This window comes from Hemiscyllium ocellatum, chromosome 31 (genome assembly GCF_020745735.1).
Source record: "Hemiscyllium ocellatum isolate sHemOce1 chromosome 31, sHemOce1.pat.X.cur, whole genome shotgun sequence".
Lineage (NCBI taxonomy): Eukaryota > Metazoa > Chordata > Chondrichthyes > Orectolobiformes > Hemiscylliidae > Hemiscyllium > Hemiscyllium ocellatum.
The window spans coordinates 16793863-16810615 of record NC_083431.1 but is presented as its reverse complement, the minus strand read 5'-3'; the positions used below and the strand labels follow the sequence as shown (position 1 = coordinate 16810615).

Genomic DNA, 16753 nt, shown 5'->3' with positions numbered 1-16753 from the left:
TATGAAACTTAGTTGAAGAAAGATGTTGAAATTTAAAATCCTTTTGCTTTCCTCTGTCTTGTTTTAAAGTCTCCGGCCAAGATTTTCTGCTTTTGAATTCCATAGATTTCCCATCAATTAAAGTCAACAAGTGACAATTGAATGTTGGTGAACACAAAAGGAGCAAGCCTTGTTTCAACATGAAGCAAAATGGCATCTTTGGTGGGACTGGCTGAAATAAGTCACTGAGCCGAATGGCATTACATGAGGAAAATTATAGAATCCCGATAGTGTGAAAACAGACCATCTGGCCCATTGAGTCCACACTGACCCTCCAAACAGCATCCCTCCCAGACCCATCCTCCTACCCCATCTCTGCATTTCCTATGGCTAATCCACCTAGCCTGCACATCCCTGGACACTACAGGCAACTTAGCATGGCCAGTCCACCTAACCTGTACATCTTTGGACTATGGGAAGAAAACAAAGCACTCGGAGGAAACCTACACAGATGCAGGGAGAACGTGCAAATTTCACACAGTCACCCAAGGCTGGAATCGGATCAAGGTCCCTGGAGCTGTGAACAGCAGTATTAACCACTGAGCTACTGTGCTGCCAGAAGATGCATTAATTTTAAATAGTTTCACTTCAAAAGAAAGCAGTCTGGAGGAATGGAAGAGTGAAATTTTGCCCTTTATATTTTCATAAATTGAAATAAACCTTCGAGGGAGATTTATCACAAATTACTTGCCATAATACCCCTTGAAAACTTTCTGTCCCTGTCCTCCCTGCACAGAAGGTTCTCATAAGGAGTCGGTGGCCTATTAGAAACCCAGACGCCCAGGTTAAAGTGATATGATATGGCTTCAAATCCCACCAAACAACTAGTGCAATTTAATTTCAATTAATTACAAAACCTGGATTGAAAGCTAGTCTTAGAAATTGTGACAATGGAAGTAGCATCAGTTATTGTTAAAAGAAATGGCCAGGGAAGGAAATCAGTCTCCATACTTGCAGCAAAGGGGTTAACTCTTAACTGCCTTCTATCGCCGAGCAAAGCAATCAATTTCAGGGCAATTAGGGATGGGCAATAAATACCAGTGATGTCCCATTATATTAAAAAAATAAGAAAACCTTGGAAATTATATTTTCCTGTGTAATACTAGATTGATTCAACAGACAAAAATTACAATCCTTCAGACAAATGCATCATGCTGGGTCTGTCAGAAACATAAATGAATAAATAGCAAAACCTATTCCCCCATGGGTACAATACACCTGAAGTTATCATTCTGAATAACAGTGCTGATGACAACCAAATTTCCTCACCCTGTTGCTCAATACTATCTCTAAATATATCACTGGTTACTCACTGGTTACCCTAAAGCTTTTCCATCCCCGTCAAAATAAATGACATAGAAACACACAAAGATTTAAAATCTCATGATAAGGCTGCATCACCTTGAGTAGAAACACCATCAATGACGCATACCCGATTAGTTGTCCTAACGCTGACCTCCTCAACTGTTCATCGCATTGATTCTATTTTGCGACAGAGGGAGATCATCACTGACTACATTCTCTTCAAAGATTGCTGAGGTACCTAATGAAGAATATCCGGCTAGAATCAAAGATTGTCCGTAACAATCACTGTGGCATGACAACACCATGTTTGCAATCCCATTGTCCAAATATGAAGAAGACAAGAAAGTGACAGCAGCACAGAAGCCAGCATTACCAGGCAAAACATTAGTTCTGTAAAGATTGCAATGAGTCTTTAAAATAGACTGTACTGATTTGTGTTAGCATGTAACACCCCTCCAGCACCAATAATTTCCTGCCCTAACTTATTGTCTCCCCACTCTTTTGAGGCTAGATACAGTTCACTGGGTTCACAGCCTTTTGAAAACATACATGGGTCTGCTCAGGCAAGAGTCCATGGATGAAGAGTGGAAATTCAGGCTGACTTGTTGCCTTTCCCTCTCCCGGCCTGCTGAATCCAATGGTGGAAACCCCTACTGCAATCATGGTTATGATCATCTGAGTTAACACTGGTCAGGGCTTTAACTTGAATCCAGTCACACACTTGTAAACTGCTATACCAAGGAGAAATGATATTTGTGAATGACAGGGTTATCAACACTTACCTGTTGCACTCCTCCACCAGAGCCTCCCGCTCCTCCTTGCTGGGGTTCTTCTGCCTCTCATAAGCCTGGTACAATATTTGCTGAGATGCTGGTCCCCATTTAAACCTGTTGCGACGCATCTTCTTGTTAGCAGGCTCAGTGCCCACCTCCGAGCCCTGCCCCTGGTCTTGCTGATTGAACTCTGGAAAGAGAAACAGCAGCTGATCTGGCCTGCTTTTGTCTGTCATATTGTTTCCAGTATTCTGGATAGTCTGGTTGAATTCTGAAAGAGAAAGGGTAGATTTGACCCAGCCTATACACAACAGGAGAAATGGATTCATTTATTCTTCAAAAAAAAATTCACAACAAGATGTCAATACAGTCACCATCAAATCTCATCAACAGAAGTATGGATTGCAAACTTGAAGTGGAAATACAGCACAGGTTTCTGTTGCTCTCTGCAGCTGATGGTTTGTTATTGAATGTCATACTGGTACAGTGTCTCAAAGCTGGCAACCCCTAGGATAAGATCCATGATAGATTTCAGATCTTATGGGCTTTGGGGTCATGTTGTACATAGCAGGCATGTTGAGTGTTGAGGGTATGTTTTCCAAGTAATGATTGCTATGGGTAATTTGGAAAGAAATAGGTGTGATGCTGCAAGAGAAAATTCTTTAAAGCAGCTGCAGATCCATTGTGACACTTTGCTGGAAAAGCTCCATTTTATAAGCCGCTAAGAGTTGGTGGTGGAGTGGGAGCAGCTCCATGGATTTCCAGCTCAGTTACACCAATGACATTGGTGAGGAGGGCAAATCAGATAATGTCACCTCCCACAAATGTCTGCTTTTCAGACATCGCTGGTTTGAGGATTTGAGAAACTGTCAGCAAATATTAACTCAGTGTAAAACAATGTGACGTGGGATAATTAATGGTTATGGACTGGAACCAGTTCAGTGACTCTTCAAACCCAGTGTCATATTGGTCTAAAGAAAGCTACATAGAGCTATATAAAATTTCTCGTACTGAAACTGGCCATTCAGCCCAACTGGTCTATGCTTGTTTATCCCCACCTAATCTTCATCTAATTTCATTTGCTTATATGTCTAACCCTTTCTCCCTCACGTACTAATCTACCTTTCCCTTAAAACATTTCCATAACTTGTCTCAATCAATTCATGTGGTAAAATTCACATTCAAACTGCTCTCTGTGCACAATGGCTTCTCCTGAAGTCATTATTGAATTTGTTAGTGTCAGTTGAATGTTTTTAAGATGGAGATATCTAGAGCTAAAAGGATTAAAGGATATCGGGTGAAAGCAGAAACAGGGCACATTGAGTGACGTGGCAGGTTCAAAGGGTCAAATAATCTACTCCTGCTCCTGTTTTCCATGTTTCTTTGTAACAGTCAAGATCCTAAATTTTGTACTCCTCTACACTGGAAACATCTCTGTTATGTATTTAGTTCGACAGCTATAATTCTTTAGCTTCCAATGCAATTTAAACATGCCTGTAGCAAAATATTAATATTCACTGTCCTTTGTAAGTGGTCTTTGATTTTATTCTGATGCTATACAGAGTAATTTTAATCAAACTGTGCCTTTGCCCAAAAGGATACGCACAACTCAGCCAATGCACTTTTCACTTCAACCATTCCTCTGGCCTCTCACAGTAAGAATGGTACGTTAGAGACAAAAGTTTAGAGAATCATAAACAGGGCAGTTGGGATTCTTCTCAAAACTATTTCTTAAAGGCTTTTCCAGAGGACAGAGAGATAACTAATCACGACATTGTGCTTTCAATATTTGCTACTGGAGATCAATCTCCCATATCTATAATGCAACATACACTTCGATGCTGAATGGATTCAAATCCACACAATTGCCAGAGACTGTATAACCATTACGAACATGGATCTTAGTAATGGAACCTAATGGCAAATCTACTTTGTTGTAGATCAGGGAAATAATATGTCATCAGTTAGAGTGGAGAACATGGATTGAGAAGAAATAAGAACTGTGCCATAGGTATCTTAACATAGATTAGTTCTTCTAATACAGGTATTAACCATAAAGATGATGAAATAGCCTCAGCGCCTAGATGTGCTGGAGTCTAACCTTCATGAGAAAGTTGTATAATCAATAACTCGTTATGGACACTTAGAGAAAAACATAGAATGAATAGGAAATGTGAATAAAATTCCATAATAAAGCGTAAATATTCTTTGTTCAATTATTATGACTTAAATGAAATAATGGCACAAGAGGATTAGATTGTGAAGAGCAGACAAGTTATTCCAAACATCATGTTGACTGAAGCAAAAAGTATCATTTAAAAATATCAACTCTATTTTACCATTGTCTTCATTTTCCAATGGAGCCAATATGTTAAGTTTCTTTTTAATAAGGAATTTCAGTCAGATGGTACCAATGGTGTATTATAAATGGCTTCTGTCAGCAGAAGTCCAAAATTAGTTGTCACCTTTTAGCAAATGTTGTTAGCTATATGTGGGTCAGCATATTAACTAAAGAAAACTTAAGAAATAATTATTCAGCATCTCCATGAATGAAATGCAATATGATAGGGACCACAGAAGGCTTGGAGGGGATCTAACTGAGATCTACAAAAATATGAGGAGCATACATCAAGTCAATAAAAATAAACTTTTCCTCTGAGTAGAGGGGTCAGAGGACATAAATTTATGGTAAAGTTCAGGAGTTTAGGGAGGATTAAAGGAGATTTTTTTTCACCTAATTGGTATCTGGAACTCTGCCTGAAAGGGTGGCAAAGACAGAAATCATCACAACATTTAGTAACTACTTTGATGAAAACCTAAGATGCCATATTATACTTGGCTGAGGGCAAAGGGCTATGAAATGGGGTTAGATAAATGCTTGATGACCAGCACTGAAATGATGGCCAAAGGGTGTCTTTCTGTGTTGTAATTCTCCATGACTCTAGAACCGCTTAAGAACTGGTAATATGTGTTTATTATTGAAAATTGTAGTCCACTCATTTAAAAAAAAGCATTACGACAAAAAATAGGTTGGAATCAATCAAAGAAATGGCAGTTTCAGAATATCAAGCATTTTGTTTAATCAAGTACAATTATAAATGAAAGATTGAGGAAAATCAAGAGTTATTAATGGGATTTTAGGTCCTGTGACCATTACTTAATACCAGATCCAATTCATCCCAGTATTTATTTTACCATTTTTACTCCAAGTTGTCATGTGTCTTGATTACATAATGAATTGTGTCATTCCACATAATATATAAAAGTTCAGCTTCAAAACCCTTTTCTGTTTCTGTGATTTTTTTTAGTAGTGGATGTCATGGTAGACAGTAGCAGATGACAAACTCCACATTGAAATAGTGTGATCTGAAATGCTTTTGAACCAAATTATTTGCACTGCTGTAACACTGAGTTTATTTAAATGTGTATTGCAAATCCTGACTTTATTATGTTGTATGCTGTTCCATTTTCTTCCTGACAATGGATAATTAGTAATTAAATTTGGCATCATATCACAACTATTCAACTGTATCAAATAATTACAGATTGTAAAATTGTTTTGAAATTACTATTCTTCCCCAAAGATTATGTAATAATGTTAGAGAAATGCTCTACTAATGAACTGCGTTTTTATTCTGTACCAAGAACAGATAGATTTTTATATATGTACACGTGAAGGGTCAGAGAGGGCAACTAATGATGTAATGAAATAAATGAGTCTTTCTTTCTAAAACAATAAAGACAATATTGCAGATTTATTACAATAAATTGTTCCAAAGTTACTTACTTACAAATAGTCATTACCTTTATTACTATTTCCTATTTTACCATGAACAAACCACCAAAGTGGTGCTTAAAGTATATGGTGTAAAATGATTCTCAGGATTGTAAGGCAGTTATGGACCTGTAAGGCTATCTGTCTATCTCTTCTTTCTATCCGGGATTATCCTAAATTTTCCCCATTTCAATTTGGCTTCTAAATGATTCCAGGGATCCTACCTTCATGACTCTAGCCAGTGACAAATCTATCACTTTCTGCATGATAAAGAACTTTGTAATAGCAGTGCTAAATTGTCTTTTGCTAAATCTGCATTCCTTTGTCCTATGCTTGCAAGAGACAACTGGGTGTGTTTCTGGAGAAAGGTGTGATTAAAAGTCATGATGAGAAAGCAGGAAGATGGAGCTAGAATTAAGTAACAGGGACAAGCTTGTTGGGCAAGTAAGCTTTTCCTGTAACTTCTTTCAACTCTTCCCAGATACAAAATTTGCAAACTGGACAAGTGATTGAAATAGAAAACCTCTGGCTTTGAAATTATTTGGCTTATCCACAACAATATCAACTTCAAGTTACATTACATCTGGATGTATAAGTAGGTTGTGAGTGCTTCAATACATTATAACCAGAAACTAAAATGGTAATTTTAACAAATGAGTAAACTCTTCACCTTTTTTAGTCAATATTTACTGCTCTCTATAACAATATTTGAGACGAATATGCAATTCTTCTCAATATATAATGTACAACGAATAGAAAATGCTCCCATACCATGTCCCACTTTGGGCAAAGATACTTACGTCTCTGAATCTCTTGTTGTTTCCTAATATACCAGGTGTAGAGAGCAGCCCGCTTCTGATTTTTCATTGGGGTGCCCTTGTTGAGATGTTGTGAGAGGTGAGATTGATTGAGACCTGTCACATCCACCACTTCCCTTTGCGGAATGTTATGCTGCTGCATGTAACCTTTGATCATCTTCGCTGCTCGCCATGGGTCCTCCCTATTGGAGACACCAAATAAAAATATTACATGTAACACAGTCATCTTAATCGCCCTTGGGAAAACCTGTGACCTCCCTACAAAAGGATGAAATATCCACAGGAAAAAGAAATGAGCAAAATTCCTTTTTAAAGCACATCTTTCAGCAGCACAATTCTATTCATTGTGTACTTCCAGATACACTGCTCGACCCACAAGCTGTTTAATTGAAATTTATATTTATAATTGAGATTTATATTTATGATAGTTATGGATACTACATGGGGACTCTCCCTCATTTTATTAGGAGAGCTCCCTGGCCTCTCACTGTTAGATCACAGATTTTAAAATTCATTCATGGGATGTCAGCAACGCTCTAGGCCATTTGATGCCCTTCATTGATTGCCCTTGGGAAGGTTGTAGTCAATATATTAGGAAAAGGGCTCTGCAATTCAAGTCAGGATAATGTGTGTTTTGAAGTGGATCTTGCAGGTGGCAATGTTCCCATGTATATTGCTGCCTTGGTTCTTCCAGGTGATAAAAGTCATAGGTTTGAAAGGTGCTGGTAAAGAAGAGTTGGCAAGCTGCTCTAGTGCACCTTCTCAGTGGTATGTCAGAGGTGGAGGGACTGAATGCTAATGATTGTGGTGGGTCTGCCAATGAAGCATGTCGCTTTGTCCTGGATGGTGTCAAACTGACTTGTGTCTTGTAAATGATGGAGAAGTATGGAAGAATCAGGAGTTGAAAGACTTACCAGTGAATCCCCAGACTTTACCCTAGTATCTTCTCCCTATTGTGCCTGTGCTAATTCTAATCAATGATGTTAATGGTAGGCGATTCAATGATAGAATTGCCATTGGATATCAAGGGGAATGTGGTTGGACTTTCTCTTCTTGAAGATTGTTATTTTCCGGCAGTAAGGTGGCAAATAACATGTATGCTATGCATCAGTCCAAGCACAAATATTGGCTTTCTCCATGCATACATGGATCACATCAGTATTTGAGGAGTTGCAAACTGCATTGAAAACTGTGCAATCATAATTGAATATCGTCACATCTGAATTTATGATTGGGGATGAAGATCATTGCTGAAACAACTGAACATAGTTGGTCTCCTAGTTCCAAGAGCTGTTGCAGGGGCTGAGATAATTGGCCTGAAGCTATGATGTCTGCTTCTGATCTACGTGTAACTCTAACCAGTAGGAATGTTTCCCCAACTCCTAATGACTGCAATTTTTCTTGAGCACCTTGATGCCATGATTTGTCAATTGCTGCCTTGATGCCAAGGGCAGTCAGTCTCAATTCATTTCTGGAATTCATGTTTTTTTTTATCAATGCTTGCTTGCATCAAGGCTGTTGGAGCTTCACCATGTTGGCAACTTATTTTAAGGTATGCCTGCTGCTGTACCTGGTATCCTCTCATGCACTTCTCATTGAACTAGAATGGTCTCCTGGCTTGATGGAACTGGCAAAGTGAAGGGTATGTCAAGACATAAGGGAACAGGTTATGATGGAATGCAAGACATTGTGCTGTTGTTCAGGGAACTTGGTTCCTAATGGGAGCTGGGATTTAAGCTGCTTGATCCATTCTGGACCTATTCCTTTGAAAATGGTGATAGCATTGCATGACACAATGGAAATTGCTGCAGTATGAAAATGGGATTTCATTGCCACATCAAGGTCTGTGCAGTGATCACTCTCAGCAACAATGACATGGGCAGATGTATTGGTGGCAGGCAGAATAGTAAAAACAAATCAGGTAGGATTTCTGTTGGTATAGTTTATCTCATCCCCTGATACATGCCTACTCTGGTAATAATGTTCTTCAAGACGCAGCCAGTTTGGTCAGTAGCACTATTACTGAGCCATTCTCAGTGATCAATATTGAAATGCTCATCCAGTTAGTATTTAGTGTTCTTGTTTCCCTCAGTGTGTTTTCCATGCACAATATGGAGGGACACTGATTCACCATGGGGGGGGGGGGGGGGGTGAGGGTGAGGGTGAGGTGGTGTATGTGCAGGAGGTAGATAGCCAAAAGAAAGAGGCTTCCTTGCCCATATTTGGCCTGATGCCTTGAGATGTTTTTCTCTGGAGCATTGGAGGTTGAGGGGTGACCTATGGACATTTATAAAATCATGAGGGACATGGATAGGGTAAATAGCAAGGGACTTTTCTGTAGGGTGGGCGAGTTCAAAACAAGACTTTTCTCTAGAGTGGGGCATATTCTTAAGATGAGAGGGGAAAATGTTAAAAAGGACGTGAGGGACAACACAGAGAGTGGTTTGTGTGTGGAATGAACCGCCAGAGGAAGTGGGGGAAGCAGGTATAGTTAAAATATTTAAAAACATTTGGATACATACATGTATAGGAAAGTTTTGGATGGATATAGGCCAAATGCAGGTGAGTGGGACTAGTTTAATTTGGGAACATGTTTAGACGGATACCTCAGAGTACAACGGGATCTTGATCAGATGAGCCAATGGGCTGAGGAATGGCTGATGGAGTTTAATTTAGCTAATTGTGAGGTTCTGCATTTTGCAAAGGCAAATCAGAGCTGGACTTATACACTTAATGGTAAGGTCCTGGGAAGTATTGCTGAACAAAGAGACTTTGGAGTGTGGGTTCATAGCTCCTTGAAAGTAGAGTCGCAGATAGAAAGGATAGTTTGGTATGTTTTCTTTTATTATACAGAGCATTGAGTATTGGAGTTGGGACATCATGTTATGACTGTTTGGGACACTGGTTAGGCCACTGTTGGAATATTGTGTGCAATTCTGGTCTTCTCCCTATCGGAAGGATGTTGTGAAACTTGAAAGGGTTCAGAAAAGATTTACAAGGACATTGCCAGGGTTGGAGGATTTGAGCTATAGGGAGAGGTTGAATAGGCTGGGGCTGTTTTCCCTGCAGCGTCAGCAGCTGAGGGGTGACCTGATAGAGTTTTACAAAATAATGAGGGGCATAAATAGGATAAATAGACAAAGTCTTTTCCCTGGGGTCGGGAACTAGAGGGCATCGGTTTAGGGTGAGAGGGGAAAGATATAAAAGAGACATAAGGGGCAACTTTTTCACACAGAGGCTGGTGCATGTATAAAATGAGGTGCTAGAGGAAGTGGTGGAGGCTAGTACAATTACAAAATTTAAAAGATATCTGGATGGTTATATGAACAAGAAGGGTTTAGATGGATATGGGCCAAGTGCTGGCAAATGGGATGACATTAGATTAGGTTATCTGGTCGGCACGGATGAGTTGGACCAATGGGTCTGTTTCCATGCTGTATGACTCAATGACTCTATAACTCATATGGCAACTGTATACCACAGTGCGAGCAACTCTGCTGAGTCTGTCCTATCTCAAGACATCAAGACAAATATGGGCAAGGAAACCTCTTTCTTTTGGCCATCCATCTCCAATGATGGGACAGGACACATCCAGAGATGGTGATGGTGGTGTGTGGGAGATTGTAAAATATGATTATGCAAGTATGACTATGTCAGAGTGCTGATTTGACCTGTCTGTAGGATAACTCTCCCAATGCTGATATGATCCCCCAGATATTGGTTGGGAAGACTTTGCAGGGTTGTCTTGTTTAGGTGTTCTTTGGTCAACTTTGAGTCCATGTCAAGGTGGGTAATCCTTTCAGTTTTACTCTTCCTGAACTTTTTTTGCCTGGATTAGAGTGGAGCTGGATAAAGCTGGCAGGTCAGGCAGCATCCGTGGAGCAGGAAAATCGACGTTTTGGGGGAAAGCCCTTGCGTCAATTTGGCACAACTGAGTGGCAAGTTAGGCCAGGGGGCAACCACTTTGCTGTGGATCTGGAGTCACAGGTAGGTCAGAAGGGTGGACAACGTCGATGGACATCCCTGAACCAGGTGACAAATTGGTTTGCATTGCATTGATTTGCAATGTGTGGCCTGTGGATCAGATCTGACTGAGATCAATTTTCACCAAGGCCAATTGACCCGCAAAAAATATAGGGGATTCAGAGCGTCTTCTGGTTGTAGGGACTGGTCTGAGCCCATGTACTCTGCACATGGAAATAAAGGGTGACTTGGTGACTGGATCCCAGCCTCTGAAAAGCTAGTTCAGTGGCGACCAGAGGAAACAGCACGTGCTTGGAGAACATTGGAAGCCACCCTCCTGGTGTCCAGTGCTGAGGAGAAGCATCTCAAGCACCTTGGAAACACCAGAGAGTGTGGCAAACCCCGGGTTTTCCAAAAAAAAAACAAAGCTTGCTCGCTTATTTTCCAAACAGGGGAGACTCCCTTCCGAGTCCTGTTTGTGAGTGGGTGAACATGTATTACCAGCTGAGGCGAGCCCCTAGGCTAGAAGCTCAGCACTGTCCCAGAGCGATCAGGAGAGTCACTCTCACGGACCCAACCCACTGTGAGCTGGCTCCAGGGAGACCCCACTGTGAGCTGGCTCCAGGGAGACTCCCGCCCTCCCCACCTCGCTCTCAATTCACGGGGGTTCATTTGAACCCGTTTCGCGATCCAGCCTATTCTGAACAAGTGACCCACATTAAAATAAACACCTGAGTGAGCGTCAGTTACAGCCCCGTCCTGAAATAACATGAACATTTGAAATCTACAATTAACGAAGCCTGCGTTATGATTTTTAATAGAAGAGCAATGGGCTAGTTTGCTGGATGTTCAGATGAATAGAATATCAGTCGATTGATACTCATTGAAATGAGTAAAATGAGTGCAGTGGAGGTCTGAAATCATCTGGGTCGCGGGAGTGCAACGGGAACTGTCTCCCTTCCGTTAATTTATCCTGTTGGAGACCCTGGCGGGTCGTGGTGCACTGCATTTTTCAGTGTTTCTGTGAGACGGCAATGCTTTATCGAGCTACTGGAGGGATGCCCGTGAATGCCGAATAACACTTCGTTTGTTCTTATATTTGTTGAACGGAAGCTTTCCAAAGGCCACTTTGGTGACATTATTTTTTTCCCCCCCTCTGAAACGAAAAGTCGTTCGAAAGATGAGCTCAGGCCGGAACGAGCACTTTCCCGTTTAGCAAGGTAACCCCCCCACTATTCCCATCCCATCCCACCCGCTTCAGGACCGAATCTCCCATTGCAATGCAGCTTTCAAATTTATTTCCTCCCGTGGCGTTTATTCAGCGAGAGTCGAACCACAATGGAACAGGCGAATTAGTATTGAAAAAAAAATAGTATTTAATTCAAAGAAGGAATACGGTCCCAGGGTGCGGGGGAATGTATGTGCGGATCTGAGGTCGCTGAAATAAACAATGAAATTGCAGCGTTGAGATCTCAATAAGGAATCCAACAATGTTGGTCTCAACACTGGGAACGACAGACTCCCTCTGTGCGCCTGTTTGATCGACTTGTGTATATGATACTGTGTGTGTGTGTGGAAATCTGATTGTCGATTGTAATTTTCGGATCATATTTAGTAAGTTATCTGCTCTCCCTCAATCCAAACACACAAGGTGTTGTTTGTTCAGGATAATGCCCCGCGTTTGGAGACCAGTCCCTTCCAGCTCGCCTTTGCCAATGAGTAACCAGGTTAGCCATTCACCGAGTCAGTGTAGCTGCTGCACTTTACTGTGCATTCGGGGGTCGATGGTTTATAATAAATTAATAGCACTCGGGCACAAACGTCAGCTGCACGTGCTCCACAATCTTGGGTCAGGTTGATATTTACAAACTGCTACAAGGCGGCTGAGAAAGAGACGGCGGGAGCTCAAATCAACCAGGAAAAAAATGAGGAAACCCGTTCCACACGCTTCCAATATCGGCCCGATTGCTGTTGGGACTCGTTACGTATTTTCAACACGTGCTGGACATATTTCAATCTCAATAATTCTATATTTGTTTTTGGTTATTGTTACAGACACGCGGTCAGATTTACTTCAGGTTGTTAAAGGTGGAAAATGGGGGAAATGATGCCCTTTGTTACAATATCAAACCTTAATCATTCGGCTCACTCCGTGTTCATTTGGATTACAGGAAGCGAACGAATACATTCTTATCCTGTTCTCGAAATATTCTATTAGAGGGTCCGCTGAGTGTGCACAAGTTACTCAGTTTAGTTACACGGGTTACTCACTAGTGATACAGTCTAGTTTTACAGGTTACACAGTCTCATTCCCCGGTTCCCAGTAGCTTAATCTAGTTTCACAGGTTACAGGGTCTCGTTATACAGGTTACTCGGTGTAATTACATAGGTAACACAGTCTGGTTAAACAGTTTACTCAGTCTAGTTATAGAGGTGACACAGGGAGAAAGTGAGGGCTGCAGAAGCTGGGGATTAGAATCGAGAGTGTGTTGTTGGAAAAGCACAGCAGGTCAGGCAGCATCAGAGGAGCAGGAGAATCGACATTTCAAGAGTTTATACAGGTTACACAATCTAGTTCTATAGGTTACACAGTTTACTCAGTCTAGTTATCTTGGTTACATGTCTAAGTTACATAGGCTATTCAGTCTAGTTGTATAGGTTGCACAGTCTAGTTATACAAGTTATTCAGTCTAGTTATGTAGGTTACACAGTAAAAAATGAGGTCTGCAGATGCTGGAGATCACAACTGCAAATGTGTTGCTGGTCAAAGCACAGCAGGCCAGGCAGCATCTCAGGAATAGAGAATTCGACGTTTCGAGCATAAGCCCTTCATCAAGTCGAATTCTCTATTCCTGAGATGCTGCCTGGCCTGCTGTGCTTTGACCAGCAACACATTTGCAGATGTAGGTTACACAGTCTAGTTATACAGTTTACTCAGTCTAGTTATGTAGGATACACAGTCTATTTACACAGGTTATTCAGTCTAGTTATGCAGTGTGGTTACACAGTCGATGTAACTCACTTTCTGGCTTACCGTCTGCTCCTTCCTCAACAAGGGAGTCACAGTTTCACATTTTATGATTTCTAAAACAATGGTTCCGAAATAAAAGCGGCTGGATTCGAAAGGAATTGCCGAAAGCAGCGATTTAAGCAGACGCTTGGAGCCCGGGCGGTGCGTTACAGCACAGGGGATGTTCTGCTCATTTTACAGAAGAGGCTAATTTTTATTTAGGGAATTCCGCTTAACAGCTATTTTAAACGCCTTGAATTTCTTTTTAAAAAGTATCAGAAGATCAGCCCAGCTTCAGATAAAATTAATTTAGCTTCAAGCTAAATTGGAAACACAAAACCTTTTAGTACCTTTGGCACTCTAACACACAATTTGCTAAGGATTTTGTTTTGAAAAGGCTCTTTATATATTAAGGAGGGGGAGTATTTTGGGCCGTGTTTCTAACCGATAACACGCCCCCCCCCCCCCCCCCCGTCACTCTTTATTTTTCTCTCCGGGAGGGGGAATAGGAGCGATTCAAAACTTGTTGTGAATTTCTGATCCTCTGCTCGCTCTCAGCTTAACGTGGGGCTCGATTGCGAAAGCTGTCCTGGCGAAACGGGGACAGATTCGTAATCAAGGTGAAACTGGCAAAATGACAGTGTGAAACTGACAGGCTGCTTTAAGTGACCCTCCCGTAGTTAATATGAGCACTCCACTCCACAGCAGAAACACCACCCTCCCACTCCCCCAGCTGGATTTAAGCCCACTCCTCCCCACAATCCAGTTTTAGAACGAATTCCCAGATCAAAAGGCGCTAGGAACTAAATAAAAACCTTTGAAAAACAGCCACGGGTTCGCGTTCACCTCTACCTCGGCTGCCTCGCGTCGCATGCAGTTTGTACATTCAGAATAAGAAATAAATAGCAAACTGTTTAGGTAATTAGTAACCAGCCCGCAGGCATGGGGAGTGGGGCAAGATCTTTACGCCCCGTTAGGATTTTTAACTTGACAAGGCGAGCGAGCTTGGCGGTGGGGTTCCTTGCAAAACCCCCCGAGAGGGTTTATTTTCTCGGTTACACTTTCCAGCAACAATAACGGGGAAGCTCCCTTACCTGAGCATCCTGTCCACCTCAGCCCTTTGCTCGGCTCCTTCCTCGGTGTTGAGGGACTCCAGCTCCTTGAGGATCGGCGGGGTGTCGTAATCATCGCCGTCTTCAGAGGCTTCGTCCCCGGACAGCTTGCCTTTGCCGTGGCCGTTGGTCAGGCTGTGGAAGACGGCTTTGCCCTCCGCCGCCGCCGCCGCCGCCGAGCCGTTCATCTTGAGCGGGGACACGGGCAGAGTCTCCAGTTTCACCTCGAAGTTGCGAGAGGGCTCCAGGTCTTCCAGCGCCTGGATCAAGACATCTTTGGAGAGTCCGGAACTTAATAAAGCGCTGAGCAGCTCCTGCTGGAGAGATGTCAATTTGGACACCATGTTCCAAATAAATCAAAGGGGCTTTTTTTGTGTGTGTATGTGTGTGTGTGTGTGTGTAGGAGAATATATACACACGGACAGAGAGACAAACAGACCAATCGGAATCTCTGCCTTGCGAAACGCACACAAAAAAATTATTTAAGAAGAGAGAATGCACCATCGGCTTCCCTCAGGCTGCTTAAACTGCCATGATCTTTCTTTGAGAAGAGCTTATAAGAATATGCAAATAGACGGAAGTGTGTAGCACTGGGGGTGTGTGTGTGTGTGTGTTGCAGGTTGTGGGAGGGTAAAAAGAGAGGTCTTGGCGATATGCAAATCGCCACGGAGTGCAGCAGAGTGCGTTGGAGGAGCCGGCACCATGTGAACTCCGGCTCGTCGTGTTTACATTTAAACCTGCCACCTTTAATCCGCCTCTATTTATCGCTCCGCACCTAAGTCAAAACGGTGAACTTTGGACCGCGCCAAAGTCCAGAGTGTGCTCAAAATGCCAGCGGAATTGGAGGCACGGGGTATTTTTTTTTAAAACTGGAGGAGGGGTGGGGTGAGAGCAAAAGGAACACCGACGTCCGTTAAATACCAGGAGAAGCGGTACAAGGAAATCCGATCATTCTAGTCTCTCGCCCTCTCCCTAACGCACACATCAGCAAAGCGTTGGATTTCGCCTTTGAATGAAAACCATTCAGGTTTCGTAATTCTAAAAAGGGAATAAATCTGCCTGATTTTTGGAGATTGGAATGGAAACAGGATTCGGTGGGGGTGGGGAGGGGGAGCAGCAGGGCAATGAGATTCTAGGAGTTGGGTCTTCACTTGAGCGGAAAGTCATACTGAGGGTATTCCTCATAAGCACACTACTACCCCGTGTAAAATAACCCACCCCCCACCACCAAAAATAAAAACAGTGAGCACCAGAGGTTGAAGTTGACTTGTTATGAACAGTCTCGGTGAACATCATTCTGTTTTAATCTCATTTAGATTCGAACCCTTTGCTGGTTGAGTTGTGTCTGGGCGAGTTTTACTCTGGGGCTGCCGGCCGTAGTTTCAAAGGACTGGATTGTTTGGCTCACTCTGTGAAAGGTGACACTGTTTTACTGTGTTTGTAGATGGTCTACTCTCTCAGGCTCCAGCAAACCCAGCTTTCCGAAATGTCAGAAGGATTAGTTCAAGGTTGCACATTTACAATTTATTTTTTTTGTGTGTGTGGGGGAGGATAAATTCAAATCTTGAATTGTAATATATGCTGTTAAAGTTACATTGTTAAGTGGTACATCGCGAGGGTTTAAAAGATCCATCACTTAGAATTATTCAGGAATTACAAATGAAACGAGCATGTGCACCCTGAACCCCATTTCAAACAAATCCAGGCTGTATGTTTCAAAAATATGAGCTTCTTTGTTTTAATTCGTTTTGGTTTTCAACATTTCAAGGTTTTGGTATCTGGGAATTAAAGCATCAAAATAAAACACCGACTTCCACGCACTTCGTCATATTTACAGATCTCCAATTCCGAACTGAGCGGCCCTGGCTATTTTCTTTCGGGAGTCGTAGTTCAAACGGATTCCTAAAACAATATCCCTTCAGGAGGGCGCTAATGTCTCGATAGGACACAACAGGTCC

General features: G+C 42.0%; 1 protein-coding gene across 1 annotated transcript in view; it reads right to left on the bottom strand.

The window, feature by feature from the left end:
- The window catches only part of hnf1ba (HNF1 homeobox Ba), a 74056-nt gene extending 58917 nt beyond the window's left edge, over positions 1-15139 (bottom strand). Inside the window, exons 1-3 of the mRNA XM_060847765.1 lie at positions 14778-15139; positions 6693-6892; positions 2127-2388 (exon numbers count right to left, since the gene is read on the bottom strand). Of these exons, the coding sequence (XP_060703748.1) occupies positions 2127-2388; positions 6693-6892; positions 14778-15139 (824 nt within the window). The remainder of the gene's footprint in view (positions 1-2126; positions 2389-6692; positions 6893-14777) is intronic.
- Positions 15140-16753: the final 1614 nt, after the last annotated feature.